General features: G+C 43.7%; 2 protein-coding genes and 1 long non-coding RNA gene across 3 annotated transcripts in view; 1 reads left to right on the top strand and 2 right to left on the bottom strand.

Annotated features, from left to right (window-relative positions):
• Window positions 1–339: 339 nt before the first annotated feature.
• Window positions 340–11834, bottom strand: LOC114555718 (3-hydroxy-3-methylglutaryl-coenzyme A reductase). Its single transcript, XM_028578328.1, has 20 exons — window positions 11681–11834; window positions 9948–10124; window positions 9290–9401; window positions 9081–9168; window positions 8912–8996; window positions 8715–8820; window positions 7860–7966; window positions 7656–7775; window positions 7411–7571; window positions 6646–6899; window positions 6399–6565; window positions 5574–5768; window positions 4472–4630; window positions 4125–4282; window positions 3900–4005; window positions 3626–3796; window positions 2328–2468; window positions 2048–2206; window positions 1717–1871; window positions 340–1334 (listed from the first exon to the last, which is right to left on the bottom strand). The coding sequence occupies exons 2-20, from the start codon at window positions 10110–10112 to the stop codon at window positions 1280–1282; spliced, it is 2664 nt and encodes an 887-aa protein (XP_028434129.1). The 5' UTR covers window positions 10113–10124; window positions 11681–11834; the 3' UTR covers window positions 340–1279.
• Window positions 11835–12805: 971 nt separating this feature from the next.
• LOC114555729 (uncharacterized) lies at window positions 12806–15561 on the bottom strand. The gene is made up of 3 exons (XR_003692585.1): window positions 15253–15561; window positions 13281–13457; window positions 12806–13178 (listed from the first exon to the last, which is right to left on the bottom strand). It is a non-coding gene; the product is annotated as an uncharacterized LOC114555729 (long non-coding RNA).
• Window positions 15562–15756: 195 nt separating this feature from the next.
• Window positions 15757–17402, top strand: part of LOC114555323 (putative ankyrin repeat domain-containing protein 31) — a 35821-nt gene continuing 34175 nt past the window's right edge. Inside the window, exon 1 of the mRNA XM_028577636.1 lies at window positions 15757–15839. The gene's annotated coding sequence lies outside the window, so the exon portion shown is untranslated. The remainder of the gene's footprint in view (window positions 15840–17402) is intronic.

Below are 17402 nucleotides of genomic sequence, written 5' to 3'. Positions count from 1 at the left end.
AGGAATTCTTTCCCTTTTTATTAATTTAGAAATGCATTTATTTAGGGACATAGTTGGGAATGCAATAATTAATCAGTAATGCACCATGTTAGCACAACGTAAACTGATATAATACATGGTTTTTGAATTGAAAATGATGATGATGGGAAACAAAGCCACGCCACATGAAGCTGCTGTGCAGTCATCCCGGATTAGAGACTGCTGCTGCAATCAAACGTAGCTCCTCAGTGGAGCCTTCACTGTCACATTATTTTAAATTCCTTATTCCAGCTTAAGTGCAATTCATGACAAAGCATCAATAATAACAGGACAATGTGTCATTGTTAAGTCCTTTTTGATTTATTACAAAATATATCCAAAATATTTGCCATTCATTGGTACAACAGGAAGCCTCACTATAACTGAATTCATTGAAGCCGCAGCACATCACAAGATGATGCACGGTGCATCATCACACTGACATCACTTTGCTGATGGGTTACAGTACCTGCACACACACACACACATACGTCTGTGAAGCAGTGCAGAGGGGAGTTGCTTCAGTTTCTTTATGGTAATTATAGAGTTCAATCCCAACATGAAGCATTATTTATTTATCTTTCCATCTCTTTCTTCTTCTCTTTATTTAAAGGACACACTCATGATTTTGTCCTCCTCACCTGTTCAGTACTGAGATGAACTGCCTGTAAGTAAGGCTTGCAGTCTTGGCTTTAAAGCGCCACTAGGATCCAGATAATTAATCATTCATACATTCATTCCTGAATCTGTCTGTCTGCAAAGGTGGAACCAGGATTTGAGTCTGCTTGGCAGTACTGCTGAAATGTGTCCTTGTTAGCTTCAGAGAAAGCGCCCTGAAGAAAAATGGTGCAGAATCTGGAGTAGTTGCTGCAGCAACACACATCACAACAATCACAGATATTCATTGTGCCTGTGTTCACAACGCTCCATTTAGCAACAGGACAGCAGAAACACTGTATGTCATTAGAACCCAAACTGTCTGTTTCCCAAAAACCTGACAGCATTCTTAAAAATGGAAATAAAAGAAGTCAGTGATGAAGTGCTCCGAGCCAGCCCCATAAAACACACACAGATACAGAAAATGAATATACTGCCACAAGACAGTCTGATTAGCTTTTCATATCCAGCAGCGAGATTGGTCAAAAGATAGCAGTGTCTCTTTGAAAGCACTTGGAAGACATCGGAGCTCTGCTTTCTTCGTGAATGATTAGTCCCTTTTCATATAGTCCATACAGTATGTTCCTGGGTCCAGTAACTGGGCTCAGGAGGCTTTCTTGGTGCACGTTCCTGGAGTCTCCTGGAGGTTCACCTTGGATCTGCAGACACAACACATGGATCACTTTCCAGCACGCTGTACGTCAAATACACACTGCTGATACAATGTGTTTCAATGGCAAATGAGCTAATGCTGTAAATGTCATAAAGAATGTATGTGTTCAATGACAACAAAACTGTTGGCACGTCCACATAATACAAGCCTTCCATGATCGCGCACCGCCACTTTGGTGTTACTTTATGCAAAGATGGTGACACTGACTGGGACAAAGATCTCTCAGCTAACAGTTTGTAGTATTAATAGACCTGGCCATATGCAATGTATATTATACATACAAAGCCTTTGGTCTGTGACATATCTTCCTGATGTTTGTGCCAATGAACATGAACGTGTCAGTCTGTGAAAAGGTCCCTTGCTCTCACCTGTTGTGTGTCATGTGACTCTTGACCAGGTGTCCTGCAGACAGAGCAGCCATCAGTGAGAGCTCTCCAGCCAGCACGGTGGCACACACCACCCGGGCCAGTTGCCGGGCGTTCTCCCCCGGACAGTCCTGACTGGCTCCCTGCACGCCCAGCATCTACACACACACACACACACACACACACACACACACACACACACACACACACACACACACACACAGATAACATTAATTACATTTATTCCAACAGGATTTATTTTTCATTTGCATGTGTGTGTGTGTGTGTGTGTGTGTGTGTGTGTGTGTGTGTGTGTGTGTGTGTGTGTGTGTACCTGGAGGCAGGCTTGCTGGGGGGGCAGGCTGGTGCCCCCTCCCACAGTGCCCAGCTCTATGGAGGGCATGGTGCAGCTGATGTACAGGTCCTCCCCTGTGGGTCCGGATGCCTCCATCAGGGTGATGCAGTTACTGCTGCCCACTGACTGGGCGGGGTCCTGGAGGACACACACACACACACACACACACACACACACACACACAGCCACATACGTTAAGACAGGAAACACAGGAATACATGGGAATAAACAGATGCACAGTATTTTCCTCCTACTGTACCTGTCCACAGGCTATGTATATGGCTGCCACCAGGTTGGCAGCGTGAGCGTTGAATCCCCCGATGCTCCCCGCCATGGCCGAGCCCACCAGGTTCTTACTGATATTCACCTCCACCAGGGCTCCTGTCGTCGTTTTCAAAACCTGCAATACAGTGACACTTTGCTGTTACACAGTCAGTATGAGATAGAATGATTGTAATGAATACATACTAAAGGAACTCATTCATACACATAAAACTCAAATATGTATCTATTCAATTTCAATGTACAGAAGCAGATCAAGATATGGAATCTAGTTTTACCATTCATCACTTCATTCTGTGTGCTTTTGTAATGTTAGTGACACTGATTAAAAACTGAAGTACATTTTCCCTGTTGGTTTGTTTTCAATTGCTCACACAATACAAACGGAGTAAGGTCTAAAAACATCAAGCGTGAACTGCCCATGAAACATATTTTAAATGAAAGGATCAAAAAAATGCCAAGTCCATCTCAAAACAACCCTCACATGCCTGTATGAACGTGGAGTCATACTGACCTTTAAAAGTTCCCTTCCTAACATGTCTACAATGGAAGTGAATACAGCCACAGTCCTCGTTCTGTCTGAACATATTTATCTGTTAGTTAATAAAGCTTCAGCAGTCAAGTGGCTATCTTCCAAAGTCTTTTTAGGACGCAAGTTTCCTTGCTGAGCTGCAGCATAGGGACAGTAACACAAAGAAGGAATGTACTAAAACCACCGTAGGAGGATGCTGTGTATGTCGTACACCCTAAACAAAGCTTTTTTAGTTTTAATAAGAGTATAAAGTTTTTACCCTACCTGCTGAATCCTGTTTCCTGTTAGCTACTGCAGGGAACCAGCATTCACTGAAACTATGTTCAAGGGTTTTGAAGGGCTAACAGCAGCATCCTTTCTTAATAGTGAAAGAATGTGCAGCAATCCAAGCCAGCAGCTGCATCTTTATTAAAGGCTGTCCATTTAGAACCTCTTTTTATTAGTGTCCCTTTGGGCCTTCTCAGCAACACTTAGAAATCACTTTTCACGGTTCACTATTAAGCGATGACATTGTTCCTAATCAATCTGTTGGTTTTGTGCTGCTAAGATAGTTCATGCCTTGTTTATTGTGTTTGATGTTGTTGTTGTTGTTGTTTTTTGTACCACCAACTGCACATCAAATGTCCCCTTGAGGGACAATAAAGAACTCTGAACGTCTCCTATACCACGGAGTTCTGTTCCATTTCTGGCCACTGGTTTAAAGTAAAGCCAGTTAAGACCTTACAGAGTTTGGCTCCTCCTACCTCTCGGACCACTTTAGCGGGGATGGTGGCCTCACAGACTGCAGACTTGCCCCTGCCTTCAATCCAGTTGATGGCGGCCGGTTTCTTGTCGGTGCAGTAGTTTCCGCTGACAGCCAGCACCTGCAGCTCTGGGAAGTGCTGCTGCAGTTTGCTCAGAGCTTGCTCCGTGCCCTGCAGGCACAATAAGGAGGCTTCAAACAAGGCCAAGGACATCAACACACACACACACACACACACACACACACACACACACACACCCATTATAGTTAGTTACCTTAGAGATCATATTCATCCCCATGGCATCTCCCGTCTTGGAATGGAAGCGGATGTAGAGGTTTCTCCCAGCCAGACCAACCAGCAGCTTCTGGAGCCGAGCAAACCTGCCAACAGCAACCACAGACTCTTTCACTCTGAACAACTCTTGTACTCTTGACACACAACGGACACTGAGCCCACACTCAGAATTCTGGTCCTGTCCATGTCCGGGTTCATGTTTTACCTGCTGGTGCTGTCAAAGGCCTCTTTGACGTCCTGGAAGCCATCCGTGCTCTCCAGCCAGGCCTTGACCTCCGCAGCCTGGCAGGCAGAGGGCAGCCTCACCACGGGTCCTCGAGTCATGCTGTCAGCCAGGATACGACAGCTGGCCCCGCCTCCCAGCTGCAGCAACACAAGTCACACACAGGATGTTGGAAATAAGACCGCATTGAAGATTCGGAGAAATCTGTACTGCTACTGCTCCACAACAATGATTGTGCAGCCTCGTCTGCAGCTCAGTGCCAATTAGCAATACTGCATGCATAATATTTGGTCCCCTGTGGTACTTTGATCAATATATGTGACACTCACAGCGATTGCTCGACAGCCGCGGTTGGTGCTGGCAACCAAGCAGCCCTCCGTGGTTGCCATAGGAACCTGGAACTGCTTCCCATCCAGATGCAGCGGTCCGGCCACGCCTACTGGTACGGGCACGTAGCCAATCACATTCTCACAGCAGGTGCCCATAACCTGGAAACCAGAGACAGCAGAAACGTTGACCAGCTTGTGAAACAACTGGGCTGAATGATACAGGAAGATCATCTAATTCCATTTATATTTCAATATTTTGGTATTGTGATTCCTTATCTTCTGTATTATTCACTATCCTCAAGCAATACAACACAACCTGTGATACAGTAAACATATGAACTGCTCTTTCATGTAGAAAGATGAAATGAGATGAACAATGTATTTTATTTAGCTATTGAATTTTAAAACAGTAAAACTTCTAAACACGTAATAAAATTATCATGACTGAACTTTTTAATAAAATCTGAAAGCATTGCAGAACAGCCCCGTGAGAACAATAATATATGAAAAATAAATATAAATCTTACTGATCACCAGTCAGTGACAGAATTGTAACCAATCACACTGACTCTGCCGTTCTACCATATAAAGCCTCGTTGTTAGAGTGAGGGGGAGATGTTGCGCTGAGAACCAGACCTGAGGACTTCACCGATCCTGAGGAGCTGCAGCACTTCACCAAAGTGAAAGCCACACTGTATATTCCCTACCAGTCGACAACTTTACTGCTAATGTCTTCTCTGCTCTGATCCTCCGTGTCTCCACCACACACCCACTGCACCAAGCTATTCCCCAAAGGAGCTATGCTACTCTTCAACAATGTCAGATGTTAACATGTGGATGGCACATAAACCGGGCCGTGGCCTTTTTCACACAGTAGTACTGCGAGCATCAAAGCTTGCACATCACATTTACAAAACTCGTTTTCTTCATCTACTCTGACTATTTGCATATTTCACGTTAAGCATAGGGCAGCGTAGCCAGGTGTTTCTGACCCTGAGATTGTGTAGCATTAAACAAGAAAAATTGTGTTCTATTACATTGCAATGTCGGTTTGAATGTGAATAATGGTTCTGTGTGTGTGTGTGTGTGTGTGTTTCTTCACCTTGGAGTAGTCGTAGTCGGTGTACGGCAGGGAGGAAAGCGCCGAGGGAGAGGGAAGTTTGGCAGATATCACCTGTCTGCGTATGGCCACTCCTCTCTCAGGTCTCTCCATCACGGCCTCCAGTTTGTATGCAGGGATGTGTTTGGAGCTGACCAGCAGCATCACCTCAGCATCACTCAGGAAACGAGCCCCCAGCTGCAGGAGACACAGTCACGCAGGGACTTACTCTCCACAGTGCAGTCAGGTTGGACCACTGCTCAGTCACACATCTTAAAAAGTCACTTAAGATTTGAAGAAACTATTTACATTATGTCTCTTTGAGTAAAGCAGTTTCACATAAATTATGATTTATACTATATTCATTACAGATTATAACAATATGTTTGGAGCTTTTTGCTGGGGGAGCCAGTGATGATTGTTACTAAAGGGATCTGGACTTACTGCAGGCTGGCTGCAGACTGAAATATTGTCACATGTATTCCTTTGCAGTGCAGCGTGGGAGCAATGTGTCCTGTCTAAGAAAGCACTGAACTGAGTAGAAGGTAGGCCACACAGAGCCAGTGGAATCACTTCTTTTCTGCTGGCGTCATGCTCTAATTGCTTCAGCCTCAAAGAGAGAGTGGAGTGACTAAGCTCATTACTAAGTAGTTAAATCTCACAACCAACTCAGACCTGCAGTCTTATTGGTGGGATACGGCTCTACGGATGAAACAGACACCTCAGGGGGGGGGGGGGGGGGGGGGTGAAGTGACGTAACCAATCAGCCACCTGAGAGGAGGTTAGCCCAGGGATCAGCTGTGAAAGGCTTTATGTGAAATGTCTCACCTCGGGGTTGTTGAGGATGGCCACACATTGGTCCAGGTCTCTGGGCTCTGCGGTGGGGCTTGGCTGCTCGGTCTCCGACTTGAGCCGCTCCTCCTCCTCCCCCACTACAAAGAAGCTCTTTGGCTGGGGCTCAGCCGCCGGGGCAGACAAGGGCCGAATCACCTCATCTGGGGAAACAGGGCAGAGTTGGGTACCACGGCGCTGCACGAGTTGCTCCGCTGCCGAGCATCACTGGGCACACACTCACCTCTCTGCGCCTTGTTGGCAGGAGCTGGGGCGGCCACGCTCAAGGGGAGGGCCGGGAGTCGGGGACAGCCTGGCTCCTTCCTGCAGCAGGTGTCAGCGGGCCGTCGGGGGGGCATGGCCGGGGCAGACATAGTGATGGGGTTCTTCAGTGACAGTGTAGACTCCATCTCAACCTGCTCAAAGAAGATGTACTTGATAGCCAGCAGCAGCGCCAAGGCCAGACAGATCACCTGCTCGATGTCCATGGTGATCATCCTGCACGGAGGAGGCACAAACACACCTTTTATTATGGATTCCAGAAGACTGGCCTGGGCTGCCAATTGTTTAGTTGTATCTTCAATACACACTGTGATGTTTTCTTTAACCTGAGCTATCAATTCTAACATCGTCATAACACACATTTTCTATTGTGAAGTGATTTGACAGTGTCAGAGCAAAACTCCTAGAGGATTAAGTGAGTATGTGTAACATAATTTCCTATCTGGAAATTCTTAAGATAATGAAGTCGCATCAAGATATCATGAAATAGAGAAGGTAAATAAATCCCTATCTTTGGTATGTCGATAAAGTGATGCTAGTAGTGTTTGACCTCTTCTTACATCATATCCTGACATACAGCCTCCACTGTTCATGAGCTATATTGCGACTTGTGGATGCATCAAATTCATTTTTGAGGACATGAACAACTTATGCCCTGAATGAGTGCAGGAGAGGCAGGCTAGCCGTCACACACATGAGTTAAAAGCAAGCAAATCACCAGCCTCACCTGCTGAGGTAGAACTGCCAAAGTGTTTTTTCTGGCTCAATCCTCCTGGGTGACAGGTGGTCCAGCTCCATGCCAACCTGCGGGATGCCTACTGTGCTGTTGATGGACAAGGGCTCAGCGATCCAGCGGCTGTGGGCGTGGACCATCACCAGGCCCAGAGACTGCACACAGAGCACGGGTTAGAAATCACACGTCACACATGTTCAAATGAAACAAAGAAAGGCAGAAAGCAAGAAAGGAGTTACCATGATCATTTTTACTCTCTGGGTTACAGGGTTGGGTTTGTTGTCCTCCTCCTCCTCCATCACTCTGGAGAAGTGGCTCAGCTGCCAGATAGGATGGCCCTCCTGACTCTCACGGGACAGCTGCACGAGCCAACACACAACACCGTTAGCCAGACTCACACTAACACACACACACACACACACACTGAAGCACTGCAACCTTACCTCCAGCACCAGGGAGACACACGCAGGGAAGAAAGTCATGAACACAAAGTAGTTGGCCAAGACAGACATGCAGCCAAAGCAGCACATGATTTCCAACTGCCGCACACCTGAAAGATACAAGACAGACGCTTACACTATATCACCAGGATCGCCAAGTCAGAGAGCCACTGTCACTATCTGCTGCAACAGTGCTGCTCTTCGTCCATTTCCTCTTGGTCAGCTAAAAGCAAAATAGGCCATGATTTGCTAAGGCGTCTGCTTGGATAGAAGAACTGTCTTAACAGATATGGTCAGATAATCGGTTTGGTGTCAGCAGGGTAAAGGCTAGAGCAATACATTTGTTTGTACATTATATGAGGCAAAAGTGTAGCTGTTCCAAACAGCCACACTCCAAGGTGGGTTGCAAAGTCTGCAAAGGGCGAGACAGGATGAATGATCAGCAAACAGTAAAAAAATAAAACAAGAATCATTTCCTGTTAACTTTCTTACCCAATCGCTGTGTGAAGTAATGTTTTCATAAACAGCCCACCCCAATTCCAGTGTTGGAAAAGTGTGTTTGTGTGTGTGTGTGTGTGTGTGTGTGTGTGTGTGTGTGTGTGTGTGTGTGTTTGAAGCGTATTGTCGCCTTAAAGCTCTGTTCTGTCTCCTCCAACTCCATGATCACTTCTTTTTGCTTTAATATACAGAGCTCAACACCAGAGTTGTAAGTCCCACGTTTGTGACAGCAGCAGTCCTAACGATGGTTACACGTTCTTAAAGAGTAGCAGTATAAAGCCTGTTTCATTTCTGTGATCACACCCGACAGTGATGTCATGGTGTAATGACACGTGGAAAACGCCAAATGGCAGCGAGTACCTGACATGGTTCCCACTCCGATCACTAGGCACTCTACCAGGGCATCCAGAGTGAAGGTAGGTCCCAGTACTGCCATGCCACGAGCAATGTTGTCCCTCACTTCATCCTGAAAACATTACAGCACAATATACCAGTCAGGGCTACTGTTGAATGTCACGTAGAGTGCTGCAATATGATGACGGAATATGTCTTCACACCTGAGAACTGGAGCTTAAGGCGAACTTGGCGAGAGTGCACGCTTTGGAGAGGTCGATGAGAAGCAGGAAGAAAGGCAGAGCCTCACTGGAGAACAGAACAGAACAATCAACTGAGAGTCTTCAACAGAGATTCTGGTAAGAAAGGACAGAATGCAGAGTGTGTCCTTACTTGAGGCCCGTGAGCTCTTTATCAAGGAAGTGAATGACCACTGTGCTGAATACGAAGCTGGAGAATATGGTGAAAAGGCCAGCAATGCCTGCAAGAGAGTAGACAAGCTGCATTTTAGATTTATGTAGCTGGTTCACAGCTCCACAGTTACAGTATCTTAGTAACTTTTGACAGCTTCTAAACATCTTATGTACTCATGTATAGTTTACCTAAAATATATTTGGACCCCAGTTGTCTCAAGTTCTGGAACTGGAAGTAAATATAGACGATGGCGATGCAGCGTGTGATGGTCAGGATGATGATATCACTGCTCAGAATTTGCTGTAAAAAGAGAGGAAAATCAAAGTCACAGATATTCATTAGAAATTTATGGTTCAGTAAGGGACAACCCTCAATGGAGGACTTAGGAATAGTTGGGACATTTTGGGAAGTATCCTTCCTCACTTCTCCACCTACCAGCACCTCTAAAGCTCACTGATTAACCTGTTAACTCGGGAGCAGTAACTTCCTGGAGTTGTGTCGTCCCGGTGAGGTTGCCAGTAAGTGATAAGGTGCCAGATGAGAGCGGAACGACTGAACCAAGTTTCATGGCAATCCGTCCAGTAGCTGTTATTTCAGTCTGGCCTGGAGCAGTGGTGTGGCTGACTGACTGACTGACTTTCCTCCCTAGAGTTTGCTCCACTGCAGATAAAAATGCATTAGGTTTTTTTAGGATTTATAGCTATTGGTCACGGTAATGCATATTCAGTTTTAATGGAGATAAGGGCACTACGTCAGAGCTGTGAGGTTACATGTCACATATAATGTGACATATAACCTGAATTGAAAGTGGAAGGAGAGGAAAGACCGATCGTCTCATTCACTCACCTCCTCTGTTTTGGGGCAGTCAAAGTTCCAGCCACAGATCTGGTCGTTGCCGGTGAACATGTTCATGGACAACATACAGATGGTGAGGGTGACTGTGCCAACGATCACCTCCCAGGGGTGGGAGGCCACCAGGAGGCCGTGCATACGGAACAGACGGGTCAGCATGGTGTAGCAGAGCTAGAAATAACACAGTCAGAGACATGTCAGCTGAAGGGGACTACATCTTTACATTACAAGTATTCCCAACAGGCCATGTCAGTGATCAGGGAACACAACCAGAATGGAAATCAAAAATCATCTCAGATTAGGAAAAAAAAATTCCACACACTTTTCCTGCATTCTAATACATTTTAATAAACCAATTTATGGTAGAAACATCTTTTATATGAAGGAAAACACAAATTTCAGGAGGCAGGTGACAACTAAAAAATAAAACAACCTGCAGTCGGAGCTCGAGCCTGAGGCTGACAGCTCCGCGCCCGTCAGCACCTCACTGCGCCGCCGGGAGAGAGGCCTGCTCAGGACGGTAAAACTGGGATCCCAGTAGGCTAGTTTCACAGCGTTCAGGTCCAGTCAAAACAATGCAGCTTAGCTGGCTTATCAGCGCCAGCCGCATGTGTAAAATCTAGGCCTAGCTGCTGTGGATGAGAGGGGAGTTGGCCGCTGGAAGTCAAAGACCTTTTGGAGCTGATGGCTAAAACCTCTTTGGGGGGCACCAGAAATTCCTCTATGCAGAAAAAGACCTGTGTATGTGTGTGTGTGTGTGTGTGTGTGCATGGTGTTATTTATTATTTTTAATAAATGATTATTAGGTCTGATCAAGCACAATTGAATGCATTTTATAGGGGAGTGCAGGACTTGAGGGGCTTCTTGGCTTGGGGCCCCCCAGGCTCTAGGTTTGCCACTGCTCTTCAATTCCAACTTCATTTCAAACAGATGCAATTTGTTGTGTAGTGGTTAAAAACCACTGACACATTGCTGGGCGGAATAGACACATGCAAGGAAGAATATGTCACAAAGCCAAGACAGATTTCAAACTCAATGTCAAAGAATAATAAAAGAGAAGAAATCTGTAACACTTTCTATGACCCATATATAACGCATTATAAATATACACTATAATGCATTATAATCTGCTTATAGCACAGTATAACTATAGTTATAAGCAATCACACATGTTCATAATGTTTTACAACGAGAGGTAAAGTAGAAATAGTTTCAGGTATTAGATTTGAGTCTTCAGATTGAGGTATTTGGGGAAACATTACATGAGGGAAATGTCCATCATTCAGTCATAAAAACGTTGTTTCAAATTGGAGTAGGCTACTTAATTTCTATAATAACCCGTCAAACAAATAAAAATGTTTTGTAATGTGTCATAATTATGAATATATTTATGAGTGCTTATAACTATAGTTATACCGTGCTATAAGCAGATTATAATGCATCATAAGTATGTTTACAATGTGATAACGACATGGGATCGTAGAAAGTATCAAATCTCTAATTATGTAAACCAATTTGAAAAATAATTGTAGGCTAGAAACAAGCCAATTCTTCAGACGATGTCCGCTGGATGCTCTCAGCGGAGGGGCTTTGTTGCGGTTTTTGTCCCCGACAGGCTGGTCTAGTAGAGTCCTAGGCTGGATTCAGCCGTCAGTCTTTCCTATAGGCCTTTTTATTTGCAACATAACTGTAGCTAACTATTAACTGAAGAGATGCGACCGACTTACCTTTAGCGGGTTAGGGACTGGTGATGAGAGAGAGCCTCCCGGTGCGGAGCACAGACAGCCGGCTACAGACAAACTGAGAGAGAGAGGAGTATGGTGGTATTAGCCTCTCGGTGCGGAGCATGGACAGCCGGCTACACACACAGTCCGAGCGGCTCCCTGCAGCTCACTAGTACCGATGGACCGATCGCACGCTACTATCGTACGACACCTCAGCCAATCACGTCGGTCACCTGCCATACAGGCGCATTATCCACGCCCCGTTTCCTAGGCGACTGCAGCAATGGGGCGTGGCCAGAGTGAGGACGCCAAATCTCGCCACCACACAAACTCAGAAGGTTGCACAGGGAGCCTATAGCCTGAGGGGGTGGGCTGGCTCCTGTTACTGTGCAAGTATCGGTTCCTATAGATGAGTCTAACAGTGGAGTGACAGTCTGACTCAGTTTAACTTTACATTATTGTGTACAAAATGTTTGGATATGGATTATAGAGGGGTGGATAGTAGCCTACAGGAACATGAGGTGTGTGGGTGTCTCTTTTTCTTCTCTTGTATGAATGAAGACCAGTTTAATGGGCTGGAAATTATATTTGATAAAGGAACTACTGGTATTTTAACAGGGTCCAATTTGACATTTTAAAATTGCTCCATGTCTACAGTGGTCAAAACATGTTGACGTTTTTATGGTTCAGCCATTATAACAAAGGCATATAACATTTCCTTCCTAGTTATTTTGGAGAATTGATTGCCTTCCCATTGTTCCATTTCATGTTGGGATCATCTTACTGCGTTGCCCTATCTACCTTTATTTTTCAGACTAAACTAAGCCTACATATCTTTGAAATGTACAAATAGGCAATACATTTTCATAAATAGTCCCATATGCACATTTTGACATTCCTGATACAGTGCCGGTTCACATTTCAAGGCTGAACATTCAGGCTCAAGGCTGAACCAATTATTCAGTAACTAGCTGATTTCTTAAATTGCACATCCAGAGATGTATTGCCCTGGCCCTTTCCAAAGTCTGCACACATCACAGGATAGAACTGAAACAAATGGATGCACCCAAAAGAACATAAAGACTTGTTCATTTATTGCAAACATTCATACATTTTTGGTGAGCTGTTGTCATATACATATAGCCTGTATATCAATAGAAAGTTGAAAAGAAAAAAATTACAATGTTCAGCTTACTTTTAGATGGATTTCCCATCACACTACTAATGTCTGACATCCACAAACTAAGCTTCGATGGCCAAATATACAGCCAAGCCCACTACCAAAATAAAAACCTAACACATTTAAAGCTTAAATTACGTGTGTGTGTTTAGCAGTGCATGTGTATTGGGAGAGGCTCCACTCATACTGACTTTGCAATACATTGTCTACATCTAGTGAAGGGAAACACTGGAGAGTTGACTCAATATGTGTCAGCATGAATGAGACGCAGTCAGCAGACTGGCAGATTCAATTCAGTTTCTTTGCTGCGTGTGGTTTTAACTGCAACGAGATAACAAAAACTCATCAACAATTCATCAAAACATGAACATAAATTGTGTGCATCAAGGACAATCAAAAGAACATTGAAGTAAATCAACTTACAGGACACATACATCATGTTTGGGGTGGAAAAGACTGAAGGCTGCATACATATAACCTCTAATTGGGTTGATGGATTGAACCTGAAGGGGGCGATTCCTTTCTATGCAGGAGTGTTTGATTTTCACTTCCCTGCCTCAGGCGTGGTCAGGTCACCTCTGTTGGCCTTTATTGTAATATCTGGCAATTCATAGAAACATGTTTATGATGGATTCTGCTAAGAAATGACTGCAACGTTGTTTTAAAAGACCAAAACCGTTTTATGTTCAGGCCTCCATGTCCTGATTTTAAGTGGGACAAGGCCCGGACCCTTGTCAGATGTAGGCAATGGTGTGATCATCACTTGCCATTGGAAAATGTGTAAATGAAAGTTCCAAATCTTTTTTGGGAACCCATGAAGAAGAATATTTGGATGCTAAGGTTCAAGTACTGCTATGACTCATTAGAGTGAGGTGTCTTTTTATCAATAGAATTTTAAAAGAATAAATAACAAAACACACACACAGGCCAGGCTGTCTAAGAGCCCATCTTTTAAAAGAATGTGCTCCTCAAAAGGATTTTTTTCCACACACACACACACACACACACACACACACACACACACACACACACACACACACACACACACACAGTACCAAAATCATAAACTTCTCAATAATCAGGCCTGTGCCAAAAAAACAATCACGAAAATGCAAAATGATTTTCAGCCTGCAGCAATATCTTCCATACTGTTTAAAACCATGGGAGGAGTTCTGACCAGCTACTTGAACCTCACTGTGGCTAGACCTTGCAGAGGCTACGCTGTCCTGACTCTGCTTAACACAGTTACTAACCAGTTTACACCTCCTGAAGAATATGCCAGGGTTCTATTCATGGATTTAGGCTTAGTTTGTAACTCAATGAAGAATGTTCTCCTGAAAATGCTCATTGGTTGGTTAGTTCTGTGGACCAGAGACACCCACAGAGGGTCTGTGTCAGGTCGATCACCGTGAACACAGACTGCCCACCAGACATGAGCTCTGCTGTTCTCTCCCTTAAGTAACACGTTTATGATCAATACAACATGGCAGCACGGTGGCTCAGTGGTTAGCAATTCTGCCTCACAGTAAGAAGGTTCAGGGTTCAAATCCAGGTTGTTCCAGGCCTGGCCAGTCACGTATAGGTGTAGAAGACTTTCTCGTTTGCTTGTCTGCTTTTTATGCTTTATGTTGTTGCTTCTTGTGTTCAGTGAGCCGAAGACGAAGGTCCACCCTTGTGGACAACAAAGATATATTCTATTCTAATCTAGTGTATGAACAAGACCGCACCAAGACTATTGTGATTAGTTTAAAGAAATGCCAATAAACCAGAGCACGTTTTTCTCCCAGCCCAGAATGCTGGACTAGTCAGACCCATTGGTCAGACCTTCTGCTGCTGACTAATGTTAGCTTGCTTGCTCGCTAACTGGTCAGCAACCACCTCAAACAGAATCCAAGTAGCCCAATAATAAACATTAGGCCTACTAAAAGTAACTTGAATACAACTGTAATATATGAACTCATCCGTGAACAGATACATTTTAAATGACAATAGTGGTTAACAATGAAGACAACAACTCCCATGATCCCACGCAATGTCATGATGTAATTTAATATTTCTCCCGATTTCTCCATAAAATCACGAATAAATAATTTCCCTATGGATTTTGATTATCAGCCTTAATGTCTAACCATCTAAGGTAGACTGACTACGATCTGTGAGGTTGTGAAACGAAAGTTTCTGCTCCTGTAGAAGCTAGAAGTCCGTATGAAATCAACATGGTTTTAAGATAAATGTGTTTTATTCGCGATTTTATGGAGAAATACTACGCTACCCACAACCCTAAGCGTAACAGCGACGAGGTGGACCAATCAGAGACGTCGCCCTACCCGCGACCCCGCGAACGGCTAGAGCTAGCTTCTACCATTGAAGTCTATGATAGTTTATGTACACGTACCTTTTGGCGTACCTATTGCCGTCTTCTTTTTTTTAGCAGAATCAAATGTTTTATGGTCATGCTTCCTCACGTAGCTAAAAAAAACCTTTATATCAGCAATTTCTGAAACGTCAATGGAAAAACACTTTCGGAACCAGAGCCCTTCATTAGAGAACCCTACCGGCAGCAATTTACATACGCACAATGTTGTCATTTCTCCCACAATAGGCATCTTTACGTCATGTTATTCAGTTTGTTTTGAAAGGATGCACCCACAGAGCATCACAGCAGAGTCAGAGAGCTGCCATCAGCGGACATCATGTAGGCCTGTGTAGGCAGGATAGATAATAACGGTAGATATGCGTTTGAACCATAAAGACTGTATATTAGGTTTGAACTTTATTTTCGCGCCACAGCTTTGTCTGTCATTTGCGAAGAAGAGGAGGAGCCGGGACGGATGTTTAACCCTATTCAGACCATAGATTCACACAGGTAATAATAACAAGACTGTAGTGTAATGTTAGAGACCGACTTTCTTTCTCGGTGTTCTTCAACATTAACATAAGCTTACCAGCATAAAACATATTTGTTACATCCAGCTAAATAAGGTAATGTTAACGTTAAGGCAAACGCTAACGTTAGATAATTTACTGCCAAACACATTGTGACCTTATTTGCCTTTAGACCTTATTTAGCTACACATGTTTTGTCACAATTGTCAACTTTATGAGTTTATATAGGGCACATATTTCGATAGGTAACTAACGTTAGCTGTTACACCAAGTACGGGCTAGTTGTAGTAAGAGATAATCTAATTTGTCAGACAGGTTCCCTGTCAGCCTGGTAGCTGTCACTGTATTTAGACATGGGTCACACAATACATTAAAGCAGAAGATAGATAACGTTAGATCGATTTGATTGTTTTCACACGGAGTGTGAATTATTATAAAGTATAAATGTACACACAACGACATAAATACACAAGAACAGAAAACCTAGTGTGGTGTTAGGGGACAAAACTTTATCCATCTGACTGTATCTGACTGAACAATGGAGGGGGTGTACTACATGGGGAGTGCCATTTGGGCGTGTAAGGAGAGGACGTGGATGTAAACGCCTAGATCAACATGTGTCTAGCTCAGTTATTGAGATCAGAGAGGCTGGGGGGTTAAAATCAATGCATTTGGAAGCAGTGTGTACGGGACAACTTGTTCTTGTTGGACAACTTGTTCTTGTTGGACAACCTGTCCTTATTGGAGACAGACAGCATGAGTAAACAGAGGGAGCAGTAGAGTATTATTGATTGATTTGTTTTTGTTAAGGTTTTTTCTGTGTGTTTTCCGTAGATAATCTGGTGCCAAATAATATGACGGATCATAGATATCAGTGTAACACCAGTTCATTAACTGGGGGGAAATTCACACATGATCAAACCTACCACAAGCTTTAAAACCCCCAATTTGACAGAGTATGTTTTTTGAATGAAAAATATTTTGTACAAATGTGGATGAAGAATGAGACAGTGGGCCCTAACCATTGATGCAAACGCAGCCTGAATGAGAAAAGGGGTTTCAATTAAATTATATTTAGTTTATAGTGTCAAATGACAACAGCAGTTATCTCAGGACACTTACAGATAGAGTAGGTCTAGACCACACTAATTTACGGAGACAAAACAATTCCTCCAAGAGTGAAGATAACTTCTTGTTGTGTAAATACGGTTGTTTTATTACTATTATTATAACTATTCTATTTTTCCATTTCCTATAGTTTATGTATATTTTTTCTCCTATGTCTAATTAATGTATATTTGTGTTATTCTGATGTGTGTACATTTTCCTTTGAGCTGCTGTAGCACAGGAATTTCCCCAGTGTGGGATTAATAAAGTCTATCTTATCTTATCTGCCTCGACCGGTTGAGTGAGAGAGCGAGGGATAATATAACTATGACTAATAAAAATAAAAAAAGTAATATCACACAATCCGAGGAAATTTGCGAGGCGAGAAAACATAAAGACTCTGAGAAATAAGCTAAGTTAGTAACATGCATTAATGGGACATGAATGCACACAGATGGTTGTTGTGTGTTTAATTAGGATCCTCAGTAGCTCCTGCAATGAGCTATTCTTCCTGAGGTCCTTACAACTCTCTTCATAATAGGACAATGCAGT

This window comes from Perca flavescens, chromosome 5, assembly GCF_004354835.1.
Source record: "Perca flavescens isolate YP-PL-M2 chromosome 5, PFLA_1.0, whole genome shotgun sequence".
NCBI lineage: Eukaryota > Metazoa > Chordata > Actinopteri > Perciformes > Percidae > Perca > Perca flavescens.
Note: the sequence above shows the minus strand (reverse complement) of the source record. Positions and strands in the feature narration are given on the sequence as shown.

Coding starts and splice junctions, on each gene's coding strand:
- LOC114555718 (XM_028578328.1), bottom strand. CDS start 10,112: ATGCTGACCCGTCTGTTCCGTATGCACGGCCTCCTGGTGGCCTCCCAC. Junction 7,776..7,859: donor GTGTCTCCCTGGTGCTGGAG/GTAAGGTTGCAG, acceptor TGGCTCGTGCAG/CTGTCCCGTGAGAGTCAGGA. Junction 6,900..7,410: donor TGGCAGTTCTACCTCAGCAG/GTGAGGCTGGTG, acceptor TCCTCCGTGCAG/GATGATCACCATGGACATCG.